The 17749-nt window shown below is 56.3% G+C and overlaps 7 protein-coding genes across 7 annotated transcripts; 3 read left to right on the top strand and 4 right to left on the bottom strand.

Moving 5' to 3' along the window:
• Window positions 1-548: 548 nt before the first annotated feature.
• BKA58DRAFT_309058 (histone-lysine N-methyltransferase set9) lies at window positions 549-2534 on the bottom strand (the record flags this gene model as incomplete). Its single annotated transcript, XM_046167222.1, has 1 exon — window positions 549-2534. One exon carries the CDS (start codon window positions 2532-2534, stop codon window positions 549-551), a length of 1986 nt encoding a protein of 661 aa, XP_046028451.1.
• A 502-nt stretch (window positions 2535-3036) lies between these two features.
• Window positions 3037-3539, top strand: BKA58DRAFT_435358 (ribosomal protein L14b/L23e; the record flags this gene model as incomplete). The annotated part of the gene is made up of 3 exons (XM_046173333.1): window positions 3037-3051; window positions 3106-3190; window positions 3238-3539. 3 exons carry the CDS (start codon window positions 3037-3039, stop codon window positions 3537-3539), a joined length of 402 nt encoding a protein of 133 aa, XP_046028450.1.
• Window positions 3540-3992: 453 nt separating this feature from the next.
• On the bottom strand, window positions 3993-4543 carry BKA58DRAFT_435357 (uncharacterized protein; the record flags this gene model as incomplete). The annotated part of the gene is made up of 2 exons (XM_046173332.1): window positions 3993-4419; window positions 4467-4543. 2 exons carry the CDS (start codon window positions 4541-4543, stop codon window positions 3993-3995), a joined length of 504 nt encoding a protein of 167 aa, XP_046028449.1.
• BKA58DRAFT_78758 (uncharacterized protein) lies at window positions 4458-5855 on the top strand. The gene is made up of 3 exons (XM_046175909.1): window positions 4458-4938; window positions 4993-5426; window positions 5475-5855. Exons 1-3 carry the CDS (start codon window positions 4936-4938, stop codon window positions 5650-5652), a joined length of 615 nt encoding a protein of 204 aa, XP_046028448.1. The 5' UTR covers window positions 4458-4935; the 3' UTR covers window positions 5653-5855.
• A 1141-nt stretch (window positions 5856-6996) lies between these two features.
• Window positions 6997-8557, top strand: BKA58DRAFT_78760 (uncharacterized protein). The gene is made up of 2 exons (XM_046175910.1): window positions 6997-7484; window positions 7535-8557. Exons 1-2 carry the CDS (start codon window positions 7211-7213, stop codon window positions 8116-8118), a joined length of 858 nt encoding a protein of 285 aa, XP_046028447.1. The 5' UTR covers window positions 6997-7210; the 3' UTR covers window positions 8119-8557.
• Window positions 8558-9185: 628 nt separating this feature from the next.
• BKA58DRAFT_435354 (uncharacterized protein) lies at window positions 9186-11108 on the bottom strand (the record flags this gene model as incomplete). Its single annotated transcript, XM_046173331.1, has 2 exons — window positions 9186-9349; window positions 9464-11108. The coding sequence occupies 2 exons, from the start codon at window positions 11106-11108 to the stop codon at window positions 9186-9188; spliced, it is 1809 nt and encodes a 602-aa protein (XP_046028446.1).
• Window positions 11109-12509: 1401 nt separating this feature from the next.
• On the bottom strand, window positions 12510-17748 carry BKA58DRAFT_78563 (uncharacterized protein). The gene is made up of 5 exons (XM_046175908.1): window positions 17459-17748; window positions 17256-17381; window positions 14736-17201; window positions 13473-14597; window positions 12510-13419 (listed from the first exon to the last, which is right to left on the bottom strand). The coding sequence occupies exons 1-5, from the start codon at window positions 17474-17476 to the stop codon at window positions 12745-12747; spliced, it is 4410 nt and encodes a 1469-aa protein (XP_046028445.1). The 5' UTR covers window positions 17477-17748; the 3' UTR covers window positions 12510-12744.
• Window position 17749: the final 1 nt, after the last annotated feature.

The raw sequence follows: 17749 nt of genomic DNA, 5'->3' as shown, positions 1-17749 counted from the left end.
GTTTACACCAGCAAAGAGTAGTGGTGTTGAGGAACTGATTAGAAACTTATGCATACACCCATATGATAAGAGAAGCAACCACACCTCCCTCCTCGCTGAATTCTATCATCCATGAGGCACATATCAAATCATCAGGAGGCGTATCAGTCTAAAGCGTGTTTCTCATAGCCTATGGTATCGTACAGTACAGTAGATGCGCGAATGCTGCACGGAAAGGACAAAACGCCATCTGCTTATATGCAAGTTTGTATGCCTTCAACCCAGTATGCAGCGGAGATGATGTGTGGGGGAAAAGAGTAGATAACACAAAGATGACCGCGCCGATGCAGAAGTATAGACTAGAAAACGATGAAACTGGAAATGAAAAGAACACCATGCATGAATGCTACCCCTTCTCCCAAAAACAGGACCGGGAAAAACGTCGTTCCCTCTCAGCGCCGATGCAGGAATATGCGAAAGACCTAGACTTAGATGGATGGAGACGTCGCGTGGGGATACTGAGATGACTGTATGCGTTTGCGTGCGACATGAAAGGCCCGCTTACGCATCTACATCGTCTTCCTGATACGCCTCCTCTTTCGCCCACTGTCGACTTCTACACTTGTGCTCATCGTATCCCTTGCACTCCGTGGGGTGGAAAACCGTTCACGGATGTGCTCCCGGATGACCTTCTTGGTCTTGTCGCGCTTCAACTGGCGCTCCTCGTCTGGGTCGACGAAGCGATGGACAGTGCGGTGATCACGTATGCGCTCTTCCTTGTCGTGCTTGCCCTCCTTCTCCGTCTTGGGCCAAGGGAAGCCGTACAATTTCGAGTGGCGTTCGCACCGCGGACATTCTTTACGCGTGTTGTAGCCGTCTTGCTGTACAAAGTCGACGTCACATGTCTGGCAGTTGACCCACTTGGAGTACTTGGCTGAGAGGAGAGCGTTCGATGTCATGTAGTCGCCCGGCTTTCGCGTGTTCTCGACGTAGTCGGCTTCGTCTCCCTCTTCAATCGTGATTGGGGTACCAACGCGGTTCTGGACGTCAAAACGAGACTTTGAGCGTGTTGTTCGTAGTGTTGGGCGAGGTTTGCGCTTGACAATCTGCTGGTTCACATCGTCAAACTCGAAGCTCTCAGAAAGTTCGCTGAGATCGGACATGTATGCGTCTTCGTCTGCAGGCGGGGAGGACCACGGGGCGTTTACCGTTGTCGTAGTGATTTCCTCCTTCACTATCGCCACTCCCATCGCTGGGCAATCTTGTATTGTCGTGGAGTCGACCTGCTCCTTGGGATCGCCGACGTCATGCGCGTGATCTTCGTCAATCGAGGTGGCATCTGTAGATGATTGAGTCGACTTGGGTGACGCTGCTGCTATGGACGATTGCGGGGATGCCTCTCGCGACGAACTGGTCAAGTCTGTGTTCACCGTAAGAACACCTTCTCTATGTTCATTGCGAACTTCTTGCGTTATCTCTGACGATGAGACCAAATTGGTCGCTGGATCCTCTATACTCGAGACCGGGAGCTCCTGACGCAGGGACGATGTGCTATGTGCCTTCTTCAGCGTCGTCTTGCGCAGCAGATTCGATGTGTGCTGCTTGGATGGCGAAGTCTTCTGCTCAAATCTTGCTCGCTTTGGCGCGGGTGTCGAGTCACGCGAGGGGTCGTCGTCCGTTGAATCTTCCAGTGATCGCTTCTGTGAGATGGCGGCAGCCTCGGAAGCGGTGTCGGCCGTCTGGTCATGGCCTGCGTCCTCCACCCCTTCGGCATTCTCTTCGTCGTTGTGGTCGACTCGCTTCATAGGTGCCCAACCGTTTTGCTGAAGGCTTTCGCAAGTATTACACAAACACTCCTCATTATCGTCGCCGAAGTAGTCCTCGCCGTACGAGACTGTAATTTCTTCTCCTTCAAAAATCGGCTTCACTGCAACAATCTGCATGCCATCATAGCCTTTGGTTGTGAGCTTTGCGTTTGCGTCGCAATCGTGATTGGCGAAGCGCGCGGGACCTAGGAACAGCGAGCGCGTCTTCTTGCGGCTTGAAATAACCAGACTGAAGTCCTTGCTCTGCAGCTCTAGAACCTTCTCTTGCTCCTCAGTCATAGCTACTTGCACCCCAGTCAAGTACTTGATTTCTTCGCGTGGGTTGATGTCTCGTCGCGCGGTTATTGAGGCCTCGTGTTCCGTAATCATGTATCGGTTGGTGGTGGTGACCTCGAATTGGCAGTCGGCCATGTAGATGTTGACGTATCTGCGGAGATGGCGCCTGAACTGATCCTGATCGCGCTCATCCTTCAGGCTGTTCACGAACCTGCGCAACCCCGGCAGTTGCACCAACTTGTGCACTGCCTCTGCAGGATCCCTCTCCCAGACTACGTGTCGTCGGATCACGTCGGCCACATCCTCCTCGTGCAATCCCCGCGAGCCTGTGAAGCGGCCACCTCTGTTCTTGCGAATCTTGGCCCAGAAGTAGAGTTTATCCACGAGCGCGTCGGTGATGATGTCGTCGAAAGTGGCGAGCTTGTCCAGCGTCAGTTTCGTCGAGGGCGCCATGATGGCGCGATCGGGTCGATGATGTCGAACGTGCCTGCGCAATCAGCCGCCGGTCGTGGAGATCGTAAGGAGTCGTAGGGTTTCGCGATTAAGGGGGAGGCTGGCAGGGCTGGCTGACGTTATGGTGACCAGCAACGACAAGTCATTGACCGTCGCGTACAACAATACCACAAACGAAAAGAAAGAGCGTGCAGACGACGCGCACAAGGGAAGGAGCGAGCGACGGAACGCACGGGGGATCCAACACTCGCCCGATAGTTTACGGGAGTACGGACTCGACGGAACTAGCCCTGCAGGCTATGGAGACCCGCATGCGGCGCATGGGGTGAAGGGATAAGCGAGCATCATCGGGGCCCCTGCCCATGTGCGGCTAAACTGCGGTGGCACAAGTTCGACTTGCGACTTTGACAGCGACCAAGACACACGCCCAACGTCAACACCACCACGCCGCGCGCATCGAGGCAGGCAGTCGAGATCGGGATACCAAGAGAAGCCACACAGGATGATTCAATTAAAGGTGTGCTGGGCCTGTCACGGGCGGCAGAGCAAGGACTGATGGATGCCCTTCTAGACCCTCGTAAATTGCATCGACAACTCGGGCGCCGCCATAGTCGAGTGCGTCAATGTCCTGCGATCGAAGCGTCCCGCGAAAGTTGGTATGTGCGCGAAACTCGAAGGCAGGGCACGAAACTGATGGAAGCAGGCGACCGCATAGTAGTGGTTGTAAAGAAACAGCGAAATTTCGGCCCGGAAACCGGCAACAGCGTCTCCATCAGCGCAGCGAACAAAGTACGGCGAGGCGACGTCCGACATGCAGTTGTGGTACGGACAGCCAAGAAGTGGCAGCGGCCGGACGGCAGCGTGGTCAAGTTCGACGACAACGCCTGCGTGCTTATCAACAAGGCCGGAGAGCCCATTGGATCGAGAGTCAGTGGTGTTGTCGCGGCAGAACTGAGGCAGAAGCAGTGGTCCAAGATTCTATCGCTGGCGCCCATGCACGTATAACGGCTGGCATGTGGGTGGGATGAAAGATGCATTTTTTGGGAGTCTATGAGCGCTTTGGAATGTAACATTATGTGTATGCCACTACGATTGTACCCATGGGTATCTCAACAGCTGTTCCCTAAACTCCTCGCAGCAAATATGTGAGATTAAACGCCAGCTACATGCATTCCATATCGTCATTCTCTTAGTTATCGGACGGGCGTGAGACGTGACCGCATCCGGCGCACACGTAGTAAAGGGCCTGGACCGGTCAGAATGGGTTGCGAACATGCACGAAAAAACTTACCATGCCCGTCTCGGCGGTCCGCTGCTGCGACTGGAAGAAGACGGCTTCGTTCTCACCGCACTCTGTGCATTGTTTCTGGATGCGCGGTAACTAGACGCAGGCACAGTCAGCGAGCACGCTCAAGAGCAAGCAAGCAACTGTACTGGTGGAAGACGCAGCAGGCGCTTTCAGGACGTGGGTTCGTCCCACATGTCCTCGTCAAAGTCGTCGTCGTAGTCTTCAAACATTTCATCCTCCTCGCGCATCTGCTGCTGGGGGCGCTCTGCTTGCGGGTCCTCGTCCTCGGCCTCGAGGGCAAAGCCAGGAGCCGATTCCTCGCCGCACTCCTGGCACATGATGGGCATGCCGCACATGGTGCAGCAGGGCATCTCCTCAGAGAGAGCGGCCTGGGCAGCTTGGGCATCGGACAGGGAGTAACCAACCGTGGGATCCTGAGCAACCTCGGCTGTGACACCAGCTGTGGCTCCGACTGTGGACGCGATTTCGTGGCGCATGACGCAAGATGAGGGCGCTTCTTCGGTGAAGTTGCATGTGCGGCAGGCGAAAAGCAGCTTGTTCTCGGATTTGTCTTCGCGGGGGAACAGCAGGTTGGAGCTGCGTGTGGTTAGCCAGGCTTCTTTGTTGCAGAAAAGGCGACGCACCATTCTGAGCAGAAGCGGAAGAGAATGGGCTCCTTGCCGCCCTTAGAGCCGCCCATTTGCGCTGCTGGTGAAGCCATGCCGAGTGGGTGTGAGGTCGTAAATCGTAAGTGTGCGTGTGGATCGTCGTGACGGCTGTTATGCGCGTGTGAAGAGACAAAAGCGTCGAGGAAGCCTGAGCACAAAAGTTGAGTAGGTACAGAGACAGAGTCACGTCGGCGAGCGCGGGCCACCCGTCTTGATTCGCGCGGCTTCCGTTGCTGTGGCAGAGCCGCGTTCTTTGTTTGGCAGGCGCCCCCGCATTATCGACCTTGAGGCGCCGATCGCCCTGTCCACCGCCTGCAATTCTAGACGTCGCTCCACGCTGCACGCACAACTGCCCGTGCGGAGACTCCTATCAACCTCTGCACTGCTTGCCTTCCCCCTACCACCGCCTACTCCGTCCAGCATCACGCATACATCGCCAGCAACAATGGTAAGCATTGCGCCCGTCGTCCCGACCCATCTCGCACCCCCTCACGCATCCTAGTCGTCCGCTGAAACTGGTCTCCCCGAGGGATGGGAGGTGCGCCGCTCCAACACCAAGAACCTTCCATACTACTTCCACGCCCAGACGAAAGACTCGCGATGGGAACCACCAGCCGGAACCGACCCGGACAAGCTCAAGGCATACATGGCCGCCAACCACAGCTCCAAGGGCGTTGCGCCCGCAGCTCTCGCGCCGACTGAAGGCAAGATCCGATGTGCCCATCTCCTTGTCAAACATCGCGACAGCAGGCGTCCGGCTAGTTGGCGGGAGCCCAAGATTACGCGCTCGGTCGAGGACGCCCGGCAGATGATAAAGGAATACCAGAAGCAAATACAGGCGTACGAGAGTGGCCAGGAAGATGGCAGCGCCAAGTCTCTGTCTGAACTCGCGACGACCGAGTCGGACTGCAGCAGCGCTCGCAAGGGGGGCGATCTGTGAGTCCCTGCGGTGGGAGATGTAGCGGGAAACACTAACGTCATCAGGGGCTTCTTTGGCAAGGGCGACATGCAGAAGGAGTTCGAGCAGGCTGCCTTCGCCCTCAACAAGGGCGAGGTGAGCGATCTGGTCGAGACGGCATCGGGGGTGCACTTGATCCAAAGGTGGGACGAATTTCACATGTCTCAGTATGATGCTAACCATACGCAACGCAGGTTGGAATAGTCAATGCGTCGCGCCAAAACTAGGGCAAACAAAGCGTCATGTACTGTGATGAGGGGTTTCCTGGGACGCGTGCGGGCTGTGCAGACGCGTCGTGGATAACCGCTCAACACCAAGACAATCATGGTAGTACTAGTAATACTACTATCATGAGATATGCATGTGAAGTCCAGGAGCGGGCGCAGCACGTTGGCCGTGTGTCGTGTGTGGTTGCGGGTGTCGTCTGTCTGCTAACATGATTACGTCCTTTGCAGTTTCCCCTTGGTCGATCCGCGTTGGTTAGGGACCGTACGTCGTTGCACGCGTGCTGACGACAAGCAGACCACAATCGAGAGGGCGATAGAGTTTGTGGGGCCGGAACCAGACGCCTTGAGATAATTTTTTCCCAGTCGCCCGCACACAGCCCACGGCGGCCAAATTCGCGCGCTGCTACAAAAGCGCGCACCTGGACATCGTCGTCGCATCCCGTCTCTCCGTACCGCTCTGCGCTTGGACAGAGACTTCGGCTAACGCGACTTCCCCCGCCAAAGCCATCGCTGCGCTACTGCAGTAAGTAGGCGCCGGCCTCCAAGTACCTCAGTCAGCTGACGTTCAGACTTGAAACCCGCATACTAAAGCCCGTCTGGGAGCAAACCTCGAGCCGTCTCCCACTCACTTCGCCTCGCACTCGCACGGTTTCAGTGCGTGTGGCTGGTTTCGGCATCCCTCAGCCTGCGCCTCGCCCCCAAGCCATCCCGGTTCCGGATCAGCCCGAGAAGACAAGGAAGCGGCGGCCCAGTGACGTATCATGTAAGTTGGCTGGTTTTATCCTTTTTTTTGCATCAGCCCACCTCAGAAGACGAGGAGCAGCACTGTCGGGCGCAGGTTCTAGACATGCCCAGCAAGTTCGTTTTGGGATCCTGCTGCAGCGCCGTAGTGTGGCGGGCATGCCGTGCAGCGACTGGGTGGCCATCATCCCGAGCGTCTGGGTGTCGTGCCCTAGCACCTTTTGCATGGTCGGCGCACGCACAACGCTTTTCCCTGCGTCACAGTAGCCTGCAATTCGACTGTCAAGCTCCTGGGCATTTGGGCTCACCAACCACAGCGTTCCCGCCCCTTCACCCTTCCTTCACCACCGCGGCGCTGTGCTTGCACGCCAACCCCGATCGCACCGCCCGTGCAGCTGCTCTCACTGTCAATTGACGTAGCTACCCCGTCAAACTGCAAACTGTATGGGAAAGTCCTGGGGCCGCACTTTCCCATTACCATCAGCTCACGCACCAACGCCGCCCGCGAAGTGTCCGCATACCCCTGCCGACTCCACACGGCGCCCTGTTTACTCCGCTAACACCTTCGATCACCAGCGCTTCCGCGATCTTTCACCCTTCCACCTCCACCACCTCACACACAACCTTTTTGTCTAGAAGATTCCCGTCGTTCTCTACAAATACCACTCACGCTCCTTTGAGTCTTGACAGCGCCACTCACTGCAGCGCTCCCGCTAGCCACTATCCTACTCCACCCTCCATTCTCCTTCGACCAAGACTCCACACAGACCTACTCAACCTACCTCGTTGCCGCTATGGCTGCTCCACTATCTCCCCACCCTGTCTACCACGACCCCATCCCAACATCCCGCCGTAACTCCAGTCGCAAGACCATCTCTTGCCTCTCACGCACTCCCTCCAACGTCGATGCTCCTCGCACTAGCTGCCCCAAGGACGGTGATGCATTCAGTTATGATCCCTCTCACCTCCGCCACTGGTACTGTCCCCAAGAGCTCTGGGACCGTCTTCCCAAGCAAGTCCAGTCCTGCCTCGGCGATGTTCAGCATGCGGGTGCCGCTGTCCTGACCGGTAAGTCCAACTACGTCTCAGGCACTTGGTATCGTACTAACCACAAATAGGCTTCGAGCGTCTCGACAAGCACCTCGACAACTTTGATGATAGTCAAGTCGACCCCAGGGCCACTGGAGACGAGCTTCTGGTCCACCTCGACGAGCTCCCGCCCCCAAAATTCCGCACAGTCAGCAACGCCAGCAGCGTCTTCCAGTCTGACACTTCTTCGCCTCTCACCAGCGCATCATCCGCTTCTCAGTCAGGGAGCGCCTCTCCTACCACTCCCGCCTTCTCTATGTCTCAGATCATGTGCCCTGGCTCGCCCATCTGCTTGGGTCCCTCGGAGCTCTCCCGCTCACGTGAGCGCTCCTTCTCTACGCCGCTTAGATCGCACGACGCCAAGTACGCCGCGGAGCTGTCGCATCTACGTACCGAGGCCCTGCCACGTCTACGCCACAAGTCTTACAAGGTCGAGACCGAGTGGCAGGAGGCCAAGCGTGTCCCGGGCGCCATATCTGCAGATGACATCAACGCCTTCGAGAATTTCTGGGCCGAGAAGAAGTTGCTGATCCTCAGTCTCAATGAGCGGGGCAAGCGTCTTGCGAGTGCCGCTGGTCTTGCTACCACCGGACTCGGCTGGTGCGCCCCGTAGAGGCTAGTGAGGTGGATCTCCTCGACTTGGTCACTCGAAATGGTTCACTGAGCGCATCGGTCACGCGACATGGCGCAGCACCCCCAGCTGCAGCCTGTCGACGACCATGAACTTCTTTTCCTTTCCCATTTCCTTGAAGTCCTGTTTCCTGGTTTCTGCTTCACTTCCTGTGCGTTACAAGCGAGGAGTTGGTCGGTCGGCATTTATTCATGTAGGCATCTACACAGCAGATCGGGAAGATCTACACTTGGAATGGACTTGCGTTCACGATAGATCTCATACACGCCCATGTCTTCACGACGGCGGTCTCACGAGAGATCCATTTTTGCCCATAGCGGCTGCTATGGAGCATTCTGGCGGGTTCAACCCGGCTCATCTTATAGGCGTAAGGTCAGCTCAGCTCAAATAACGAATCATAACATCTACATGACGACTTTGTTTGTGCATATTCTTGTTTATCAGTGCTGCGCGTCGGATTCGTCATTGGTCACTTCCAAGGGATGCTGGCTTGATACCCTTATGTTGTGATGCCCAATACCGGCCATATCGAGCCACAGGTGCATGAGTTGTGGCTGCCCAACATATACAAGTGAGTTCGACGCCTGTCGCCATCTCCGAGGAAAGCTGACAGGGCGCCCTGATGTTGTCGACACGGGTCGTGCCAACTATGAGGTCGGTCGTGTCGAAAGACGCGGCCAAGCTAAGGCAAGCGCAAGCCCGATCCTGCACGTTCCTCGGCACCGCAGCCCGCATCTGCCAGCAGCAGCCAACTCAGGCCGCCCCGCCCCTGCCACAGCAACGAGAGGGGGTGCGTCCGCGCCCGCGGATCGACATGTTTCACTACCCAGGTCCCAACCACGCGAAACAGGGCGTTCTGACCGCATTCTGGATCGCGCCCTGCTTTAAAATTAAAAGAAAAAAGAAGAACAGGACCAAATTTGGCTTCGTCGCAACGATTGGTCTGATCAGGCTAATATTGACCGAGACATACACACGTACATTCTATAGTAGTGTTTCCGTGCCGTCTCTGCTTCGCTCACACATGGAGGACCAGGTGTTGTATAGTTCTAATAAGCATCGTCGTCATCTGTATCAACTCGGGGCTGTTTGCCTCGATCCAGACTGTCGTTGTTGTTGATGATATTGGCCCTCCTCCCAAGCGGACTGGCGCCGAAGTCACGCCTGATCAGGCTATCCTTGTCCTGAACGCCTGGTGTCCTGGTGCCACGTCCTATAATGCATCAGAATTTAGTGTGCTGTACTGTACGTATCCCAAGAATATCATGGTGGAATGATGATCATCATCATCATCATCATGATGAATGGTGACGGGGCTTTTACTTACCGGCCCGGTCACGGATTCCTCCTCCGCCGCCGCCGCTGCCTTGTTCATGTCGCATGCCTGACGACCGCATCGAAGGTCCTAGTCCGAGATCGAAATCATCAGACGATGAGTCCAAGTGGGCTCGTCTAGCTCCTCCACCTCGATTGCGTCCACCGCCCATCATCATGCCTCCGCGGCCTCCACCCCCCATGGCTTTGGCGTACATGGCCGCCATCTGATCCATATCCATATCCATGCCCAAACCCATACCCCCGTTGCTAAACTGCCTCCCTGCTTTGGCCGCCCCTCGATGCGACAGGAAGGGGTGCCGCATACCTCCATTCTTGCCCAGGATACCGCCGCCAGCAGATTGCATATACGGATTCCCCATGTTCATGTTTAGCCCCATGTCTTCCATTTCTGACAACATGTCGTTTTCCAAGGCGCCGCCGCCTCCTCCCGTGCCCATGCGCATACCACCCATACCATGACGCATCGTACCCCGTTTACCACCCGTCACTGTTGGATCAGCCATGCCAGGTGGCATCCGACCCGTGCCGTATGGATCACCGGACATCATGCCCATCTGTTGTGCCATTCGTGGATCCATATCCATACCACCACCACGATCGCCGCCGTTGTTCATCATGAAAGCACCCGGACCCATGTTCGGGCCGCTGAGAGGTGGTCTGACGGGACTTTCGAAACTGTCACGCTGACGTCGTTGCTGTTGCTGACGACTGTCTTTCCTGAGATCTTGCAGCGCTTCCAAGATGTCATCTTTGAATCTGTCGAACTGGTCTTTGCGCTTCTTGTCCTCTTTCTCATCCAGCTTTCTCTTCGTCTTTTTCTTTCTACTTTTACTCTTTTCGTCTTTGCTACTGCTGCTGTCGCTTTCACTGCTGCCCTTTTTGCAAGCCGTGTGATCGCCGCAGTCTCGGCCCAGGTCGGTTTTCAGTATGTATCTGATCTCACCGCTAGTGCGGAGGTGGTCTTGTTTGTCTTCGTTGGAGTCGCTGCCATGATTCTGGGGATCGTTCTGGGAACGGTATAGTACGCGGTGGCTTTTTCGGCAGTTGCAGCCTGTGGTGCAGGTACAAGCATCAAGCCAGGCGTTGTCGCCCTCGATCCACTCTTTCCCTGATGGTCCAACTTTCTTTTGAAAAGGTTGACCGCGGTTCAAACGGGCTGACGTTTGTGGCTCCGCCCGAGGCCGCCGTGGCTTCTCGGCGTTGGCATACGCGCCCATGGGGATTTGTTCATAGTGTCTTGGCCTTCTGCCGGAGGATCGTCGAGTGGCCTGAGGTGGACCAGGATTGCTACTCGATGACTGGCTGGATGGTGGTCCCGGGTAGTTTGTATAAGGGTTCATGCCTGGCCCCGGCATACCTCCGCCAGCACCAAAGCGAGGAGGCATTGGCGGATTGGACGTGTATTCTGGCGGCATACCAGATGGCGGTCTAACTCCCATTCCGCCCATTCCTTCTAAACCTCTCATGCCACCTATCTGCATTTCATGCGCAGATCTAGGTCTTGCGTCCATGCCGTTGAAAAGCCCTCCTGGTCCACCTCTTCGGCCCACTCCTGGCATGCGATCTCCCATCATGTTGCCTGGGTATCCGTTCGAGGGTTGTCGTCGCATACCCCTTGGACCTATTTCCTCCATCGTGTCGTGTGACGTACTTTCGTTCTCTTCACTGTCTTCCAAGATATCGATATCTGGTCCTCCGCAGTGAGGTCTTGGTCTTGGGCGTGGTCGCCTGCCCGGTGAACAGGGTGTGTAGATGGGACCGCGTGTGTACGGCTCTGATCGTGATCGTGCGTAAGAAGGTGGGTGGACGGTGAATGCTGTACCTATAGACAAACCGTCAGTACCGTAAGTTTTAGAGTATGCTAGGACCCGTGGCAGGTGGCAGGAAGAGAGGGAGAGTTACCAGGTGGAACCAAGACTTTGCCTCCTGGAGCGTTGACTTCAACGAGTGGCGGAGGCGTAGAATGCGATGCACCCATAGCGGTCGCGTTGTACGGAGCGGTGCAGCAGACAGTCGTGCTGTGCTGTAAAAGAAGACTCTTTCCGATGAGCCTAGATGCTTTTGATCCTGGTCGTACTTCTGCTTCCTACACCGAGTGATACTTTTGCCTTCTATATCGAATTCATTTCAATCTGGCCTTCTCCACTAATGACCTTGAACGTGTAATCGACAATGGTGGGTGAGGAAAGGAGTATAAAGACTGATGTGTACCCCAACTCTGCTAATCCAGCACCTGCTGGCTTGAGCCATCTGCTGACATGCCAGCGGTTGTTTGTTTGCTGTGCTGTACTCTAACGAGGACACATGAGTGTCGCGTCACGTTACACGACAGCATTCGTTGTCGTGTCGCTGTTTGTGCCTTTACGCCAGGCGAAATTCTCAATTGTCCAAACTTCTCAACGGATGAGTGTCATGTCAGGGCAGTAGCGAGAGAGCATTCGAGAAGATAGTGTGGGGTTTATGTATACGCGTGTGTCTTACGGCTCTGTTGGTGAAGCTGTAAATAGAAGTGCTTCGCTTTTTGTCTAAGCAAAGCATCATCATACTTGAGCGGAAACTTATCACGCCGCGTCCACGCGACGGAAAGCCCTGAAACATACGACATCAATAGAGCAGAATATGACCATGCCGCTCCATGATTCGCGCATCGAAGCGATGGACGGTGGTTGCTGTGTTGTATTCATTGATGCCCTGGCTGCGTAAAGACCTTGGGACTGGAGGCAACGTCAATCATACGACCACAGCAGCGCATCACGCACAGCACACCAAGCAACAATCATGCAATAGAAAAAAAAAAGTAGACTTGGGAGTCATGTTATGTTCTCATACACCTGATACAACTACTGCTCATACTCCATGCCTCGTCGCTATCAATCATTATGCAGAGTATCATAAACCCATAGCCGGCAACGCCGAGATGAATAAAACGCCTATCCAAACCAGACAGTAACAAAAACAATGATGAGATGTGATACAAAGAAACAGACGCAACGGCACCACTTCGACGTTTCCGCGGCTTTGTGTGCAACAGCGAGAATGTGCCGAAGCGCCACAGCTCAGCGAGATGGTGTATTCGACTCGGGAAACGGATGCGCAGCACCCGCACCTTTCAAATTTCTCCTCCTCTGTCGCCGTCTCCAAAACCCCAATCTTAGTCGATGAGAGAAGGAAGAGTATTGGCGAAGCTAAAACGCAAAGAAAAGCCAGTAAGTGTTTGAACAAACAATGAAAGAGGGTGACTGGTATCAATGATGGAGATGGAAAGAGACACTAGAAAATCATCGACCGAACCTGCTCTCTGCGACCCGGCTTGCTTGACTCTTGCGTTCGCGGCCGTGGCGGCGGCGCATGCGACATGCGAACATCCTTGAGAGGTGGAGTCGGTGCGTGCGATTGAGTGCGAGCGTGGCCCTTTACCGGACTTGAAGGCGTGGACTTGATAGAGCCTAGTATATCGTGCGATTGAGTGCGCTGATGAGAAGGCCGGCGGTTAACGCTCGGTGAGCTCGCGACCATGGGATGCGACTTGGTTGGCGAGATTGGCGCACCAATCTGTGATCGCGTAGCCTTCTCCTTACGCTCCTTCTCGAGGACCATGGCCGCCCAGCCCTTGTTTTGAGCAATGTCCTTGCCAACGGTCTCCGAGAGCACCTTCATCCAGGCCTCTTTCTGTTCCCGGCTGTCGGCGTAGAAGTCAATGACCTCACCGTTAGCGAACCGGATGCGGAAGCCCTCTTCAACGAACATGTAGCCCTCTTCATCCTCGGCGAACCCAGACTTGCGCCGGCCACCAGTCTTGGTTGCGGATGGTTGCTGAAGAGCACTCTTGTCATCCATGAGCTTCGAAGCTTTGGCTAGGTTGATGGTAGCACGCGGCTGTCGTGTGGACTCGTGGTAGGCCGTAAGCTTCGTGCCTTCCAAGCGGAAGAAACGACGTCGCCAGTACTGCAAAGAATGTTAGTCACGCTTACGAATTATGTTGCAGGCTTTCAACTTACTGGACAGTCACCACCCTGTTGGCTCAGTGTACCTTCGAAGCTGATGTCCTTGACCTGCTCAGCCTCTTTGAGCTCGCGAATGCAGGCATTCATGCTCTTGGGCATGTCAGAGTCCTTTGCGTTCTTGGGCTTCGGGACGTATAGCAGCTGGAGAGTGAGCTTGCCCACCCGGTAAGGTGGGCGGCGAACGACACCTCCGCGCTTGCTCTTGACACTGCTGGCGCCAGTATTATCGACGGCCCACTCATTGAAGCAAGGAATATCAACAGTCAACGGACGGCCGTATGCTTGGTTCTCGTGGTTGTTGAGGCAAACATAGGCACGGGCGAAAGACCCATCAGGTCCGACAAGGTCGTGCAGGAGGTCCCAAGCGGTGGCCTTTTGATTGCGCTTGGCAGCAGCTTGAGCCTCCTGCTGCTCCTGTTGGGCGATGCGGTCGGCTTCCTCTTGCGCTTTGCGTTCCTGCTCCTTTCTCTTCTTCGGCGAGGAGAGGAGGTTCCGGAAGGCAGAGTGTGACTTCTTGTGGTTGACGGCCTTGGCTGGCGCGGCAACGATCTGAGGGACGGCTGGAGGCTCCAGCTTGGTCTGTAGTGTGAGCTGGAATTCGAGATCATCCATGACGACAAGCTCGAACTCTTGTCCGATGGGAGCTGATTGGCCAAGCTCCAACCAAGACGTTGTAACGCAGTGCAGACCGTTGTCAAGTGTCAACTGGAAGTGGGTACGCTCGTGCTTTGGTAGGGGAAGATCAAGATCCTTGACACCGACGACCTTGACAAAGACGAGACCGCGTTCCTCGCCCTCTTCAGGCTCACCGTCATCTCCCTGTTCAGCGACTGAGTCTAGACCGCCAGCAACAGCAGATTCTTGACCAGGAAGAGGTGGTGCAGGACCCTCAGAGGTTCGAGTACGGCGACCGGATGCTGTCCGGATGCTCTTCCTGCGAGGCTTACCGTTCCAAGGCTCCTTCGTCCAGGCGGGCTTGCGTTCGGCGCTCGTCTTACGAGAGACAGGCTTGACAGCTGCATCGCTAGTGGGTTCGGTGGGGGTAGGCGGCTTCTCGTCGCTGAACTGTCGACTGCTGGCGACAACGACTTTGGTGTTTTCGCGCATCATGTATCCTTTCTGTTCGGGAACAGCATCGTTAGCGGGACTGTGTCTATAAACAAAGCCTTCACCTGACATCTGGCAGGCCGCGTCGGGGACAGCAGCGGCAGATGTAGGGAATCTGGCGAAAGGGGAAATGGGGAAAGGATTCTCTACCTTTTGAGACTCAATGATGTGATCAAACTCCTTGTCTAGCCCGAAGCTGAGATCGTTCGACTCGTCACCCAGGTCGAGATCACCGAGCTTCAGAGCTAGCATGCGGTTCTCCTTGGTGGTAATGCTCACTTGCGTATCGTCGTCATCAATGTGACTTTCTTCGTCGGCATGGCCCAACTCTAGGCTCATTGACTGGCGCTTTGGGCTGCGCTCAGGGACTGGCGGAGCATGCTGGCCACTAACCTGGCGACGCGTAGCTGCCATGTCAACCTCATCAGGGATGAGCGACGGGCGAGTCTTTAGCTTTCCACCGGCACCCCGGATTGTAGCTTCCCGTTGAGGAACCTCGGGGGCATTTTCCTGAGGCGGAGGGGAAAGAGCGACTGGATGCCGAATGACAGAGTCTGGCGTACCAGGCTCCTCAGACTCGGAACGATCCTCCTCCGTCTCGTGAGCTTCGGGAGTAACAGGGCGGCGGAGGAAGTCGCGCATGGCATCCAGCTTGGGCACCGTATCCAATGGACTGGGAACAGTCGCGAAAGAGGCTTTTAGAGGGTCCAAGCTAAGATCCATATCTTTACCTTCGAAAGTAGAGTACATCTCGTCTTGAGGCGCCTGCTTCTCAGCTGAGACAGGAGAAGAGGGGGCGACGACGGGTGTTGGTGGACCGGATGAGTCGATGGTACTCTGGGAAGTAGGCTGCTCTTCAGGCTGAGGCGAGTACTGGCTGGTATCGTCCTCGTCGTCTGACTCCTGGGGCATAGGGTGTCGGATGACAGACGACTCGCGCTCGTAATCCTCGAGTTGAGACATAGAACTGCCATCTACATCGGTGTCATCGGCATGATCGCCTTCATCTGGGTTGGCATAGCTGTAAGCGTCGACAACGCTGTCGGCCTCGCTGACGGAGACACCGGAGACCTGACGCGGATGTTCATCGAAGTTGGAGGAAGCTTCACGCGACGGAATAGGAACGTCAGGGTCGAGGTCAGCGAGATCGCCGTAGCTGCGCTCGGGGCTGTACTCTGGCTCAAACTGGCTGTACTCTTCCTCTTCCTCTTCCTCATCGTCGTCCTCGCCGCCTTCGAAGTTGCGGCTCTTGACGCGCCGGAGGATAGACTCGCGAGAAATGCGCGGGATCTTGGGCTCGTCAAGCGTTAGCTCGGACTCTGTAACGTCGACTTCTGCAACGTCAACTTCTACTGCCTTTTTCTTGTTCTGCATCTCCTGTGTTGGAGTGCTCGCATCGCGGTCGTCATCAAAGTTCATCAGACGCAATCGGTCCTCGAGCGACATGGACACCTCGCGCATGTTAAGCAAATCACTCTTGGAGATGCCGGCTGCTTGCGGAAGCTGAGGAAGAGAACGCCGCCTGTCGCCAACTCGCTCTGCGGCAGCGGACAGGCCGATGCTCGAGTCGCGCCGCCGGTTGGGGCTGCCTGGTATGGCTGGCAGAGGAGGAAGAGGTCTTGCGTCGCTATCGGAAGCTGTTGACCCCAGGCGGGAGCCATTGGTTGTACCGTTGGGACGGGCACTCGGCATGGGACTGTTGTCCCGACCTTCAAAGACATCGTCGTAGAGATCCGTGAGCGAGGTATCGGCAGCCTGCGGGCTCATGTGGCGCCAGTCCTCAGGCAGCACAACCGGCGTCTTGTCTGTGTCTTCTAGGGAGGCATCGAAGCTGTCGTCCTGGTCGAAGCTCATTTCCTCTTCTGTTTCGTCCTCGGAGTCGTAGCTGCCGTCCCGCGACATGGTGGCGACTGAAGGGTCGGGCGTGACCATCTCAAACTCGGTGATCTGAGGTGGAGCAGTGTCGAAGGTCACACTCTTAGCATGACGGCGCAGCGGGCGGGGGGTCTGGTGGACGAGCTCCTCGTCATCAGACATGACAGCGCTCGAGTCGCCGTTGTATTGTGGGGAATTGAAGCGACCGTTGCTGACGAGCGAAGATTTGGTGGGCGACACGCGCCCCTCGGACGGCGAGGGCTTGGAGGGTGAAGCGAAGGAAGACTGTGTGGGGAGCTTCGCGGGCGACGTCTTGGACGGGCTGAGAATAGGAATCCGTGTCTGGCTCTCAGAGCGGCTGTGGTGGTGGCCCTTGGCCGGGCTCTCGACTTCGTTACGCATGCCTTGGAGTCCGTTGCCGCCATGGACATTGCCCTGTACGGCGGTGCTGAGTGGGCGTCCTGCCGCGAGCGGGCGGTCGAGCGGCTGGACCGAGTTGGGGTCGTACTCGTACTTCTGCTCGCGTGCGAACATGCTGCTGTTCTTGACACGCGACTGCTTCTTCAGGTTCTCGATCGAGTTGCGCTTGGGCGAGAGGGGCGAGCTGCCCTCGTACTCGTTCTCTGACGTGTCGAAGCGGCTCTTGGGCGACGTGGTCTGCTCCTTCCAGAAGAGACGCGGGCTGTGAGTGAATGGCGAGGAGTCGCGGAAGGGCGAGCTCTCTTTGGTCAGGATGATCTTCTGGGCCAGGTTAGCAGGTATGCGTGTGGCAGTGCTGCGGTCGCGGGCACACACCTTTGTTGTCTGGTTCCAGCTGGGAGAGTTCCTGCGGTGCTCATGGGGACTGATTTCCGACAGGGGACGGCCGCTTCCCTTTGTGGGCGAGGAAGTGGGCGTCTTGTTGATGCGCAGCGGCGACACCTGTGGCCGTTGCGGTCAGCATCGCGTGCGCCCGACGTGAAACAGGCGAGTGCAAAAGGAAGTACGATGATGCTTACCGCTTCGTTGCGCGACATGTTGGCTGCTACGTGCACTCGCGCTGGGTGCGTCGTGGTATGAACGCCGTGCCGTGCGCGTGCTCGCACTCGGGCGGACTGGATCAGAAATGGGCTCCGTCGAGGAGTCGTGGAGGCTCAGCGGAGAAGGGCTGCACGCTGACGAGGAAAGAGGCAGGCAAGAAGCGAAGGGCACCGACAGAGCGCTGGGGCAGATGTGCGATGGAGAAGCGGAGGAGGATGTGTGGGTGCGCGTAGTATTGATATGGCTGGGGCCGCTGGTGCTGCCCAGTG

This window comes from Alternaria rosae (genome assembly GCF_020736505.1).
Source record: "Alternaria rosae strain MPI-PUGE-AT-0040 chromosome Unknown BKA58scaffold_2, whole genome shotgun sequence".
Classification (NCBI taxonomy): domain Eukaryota; kingdom Fungi; phylum Ascomycota; class Dothideomycetes; order Pleosporales; family Pleosporaceae; genus Alternaria; species Alternaria rosae.
This window is presented reverse-complemented; position numbering and strand designations above follow the sequence as displayed.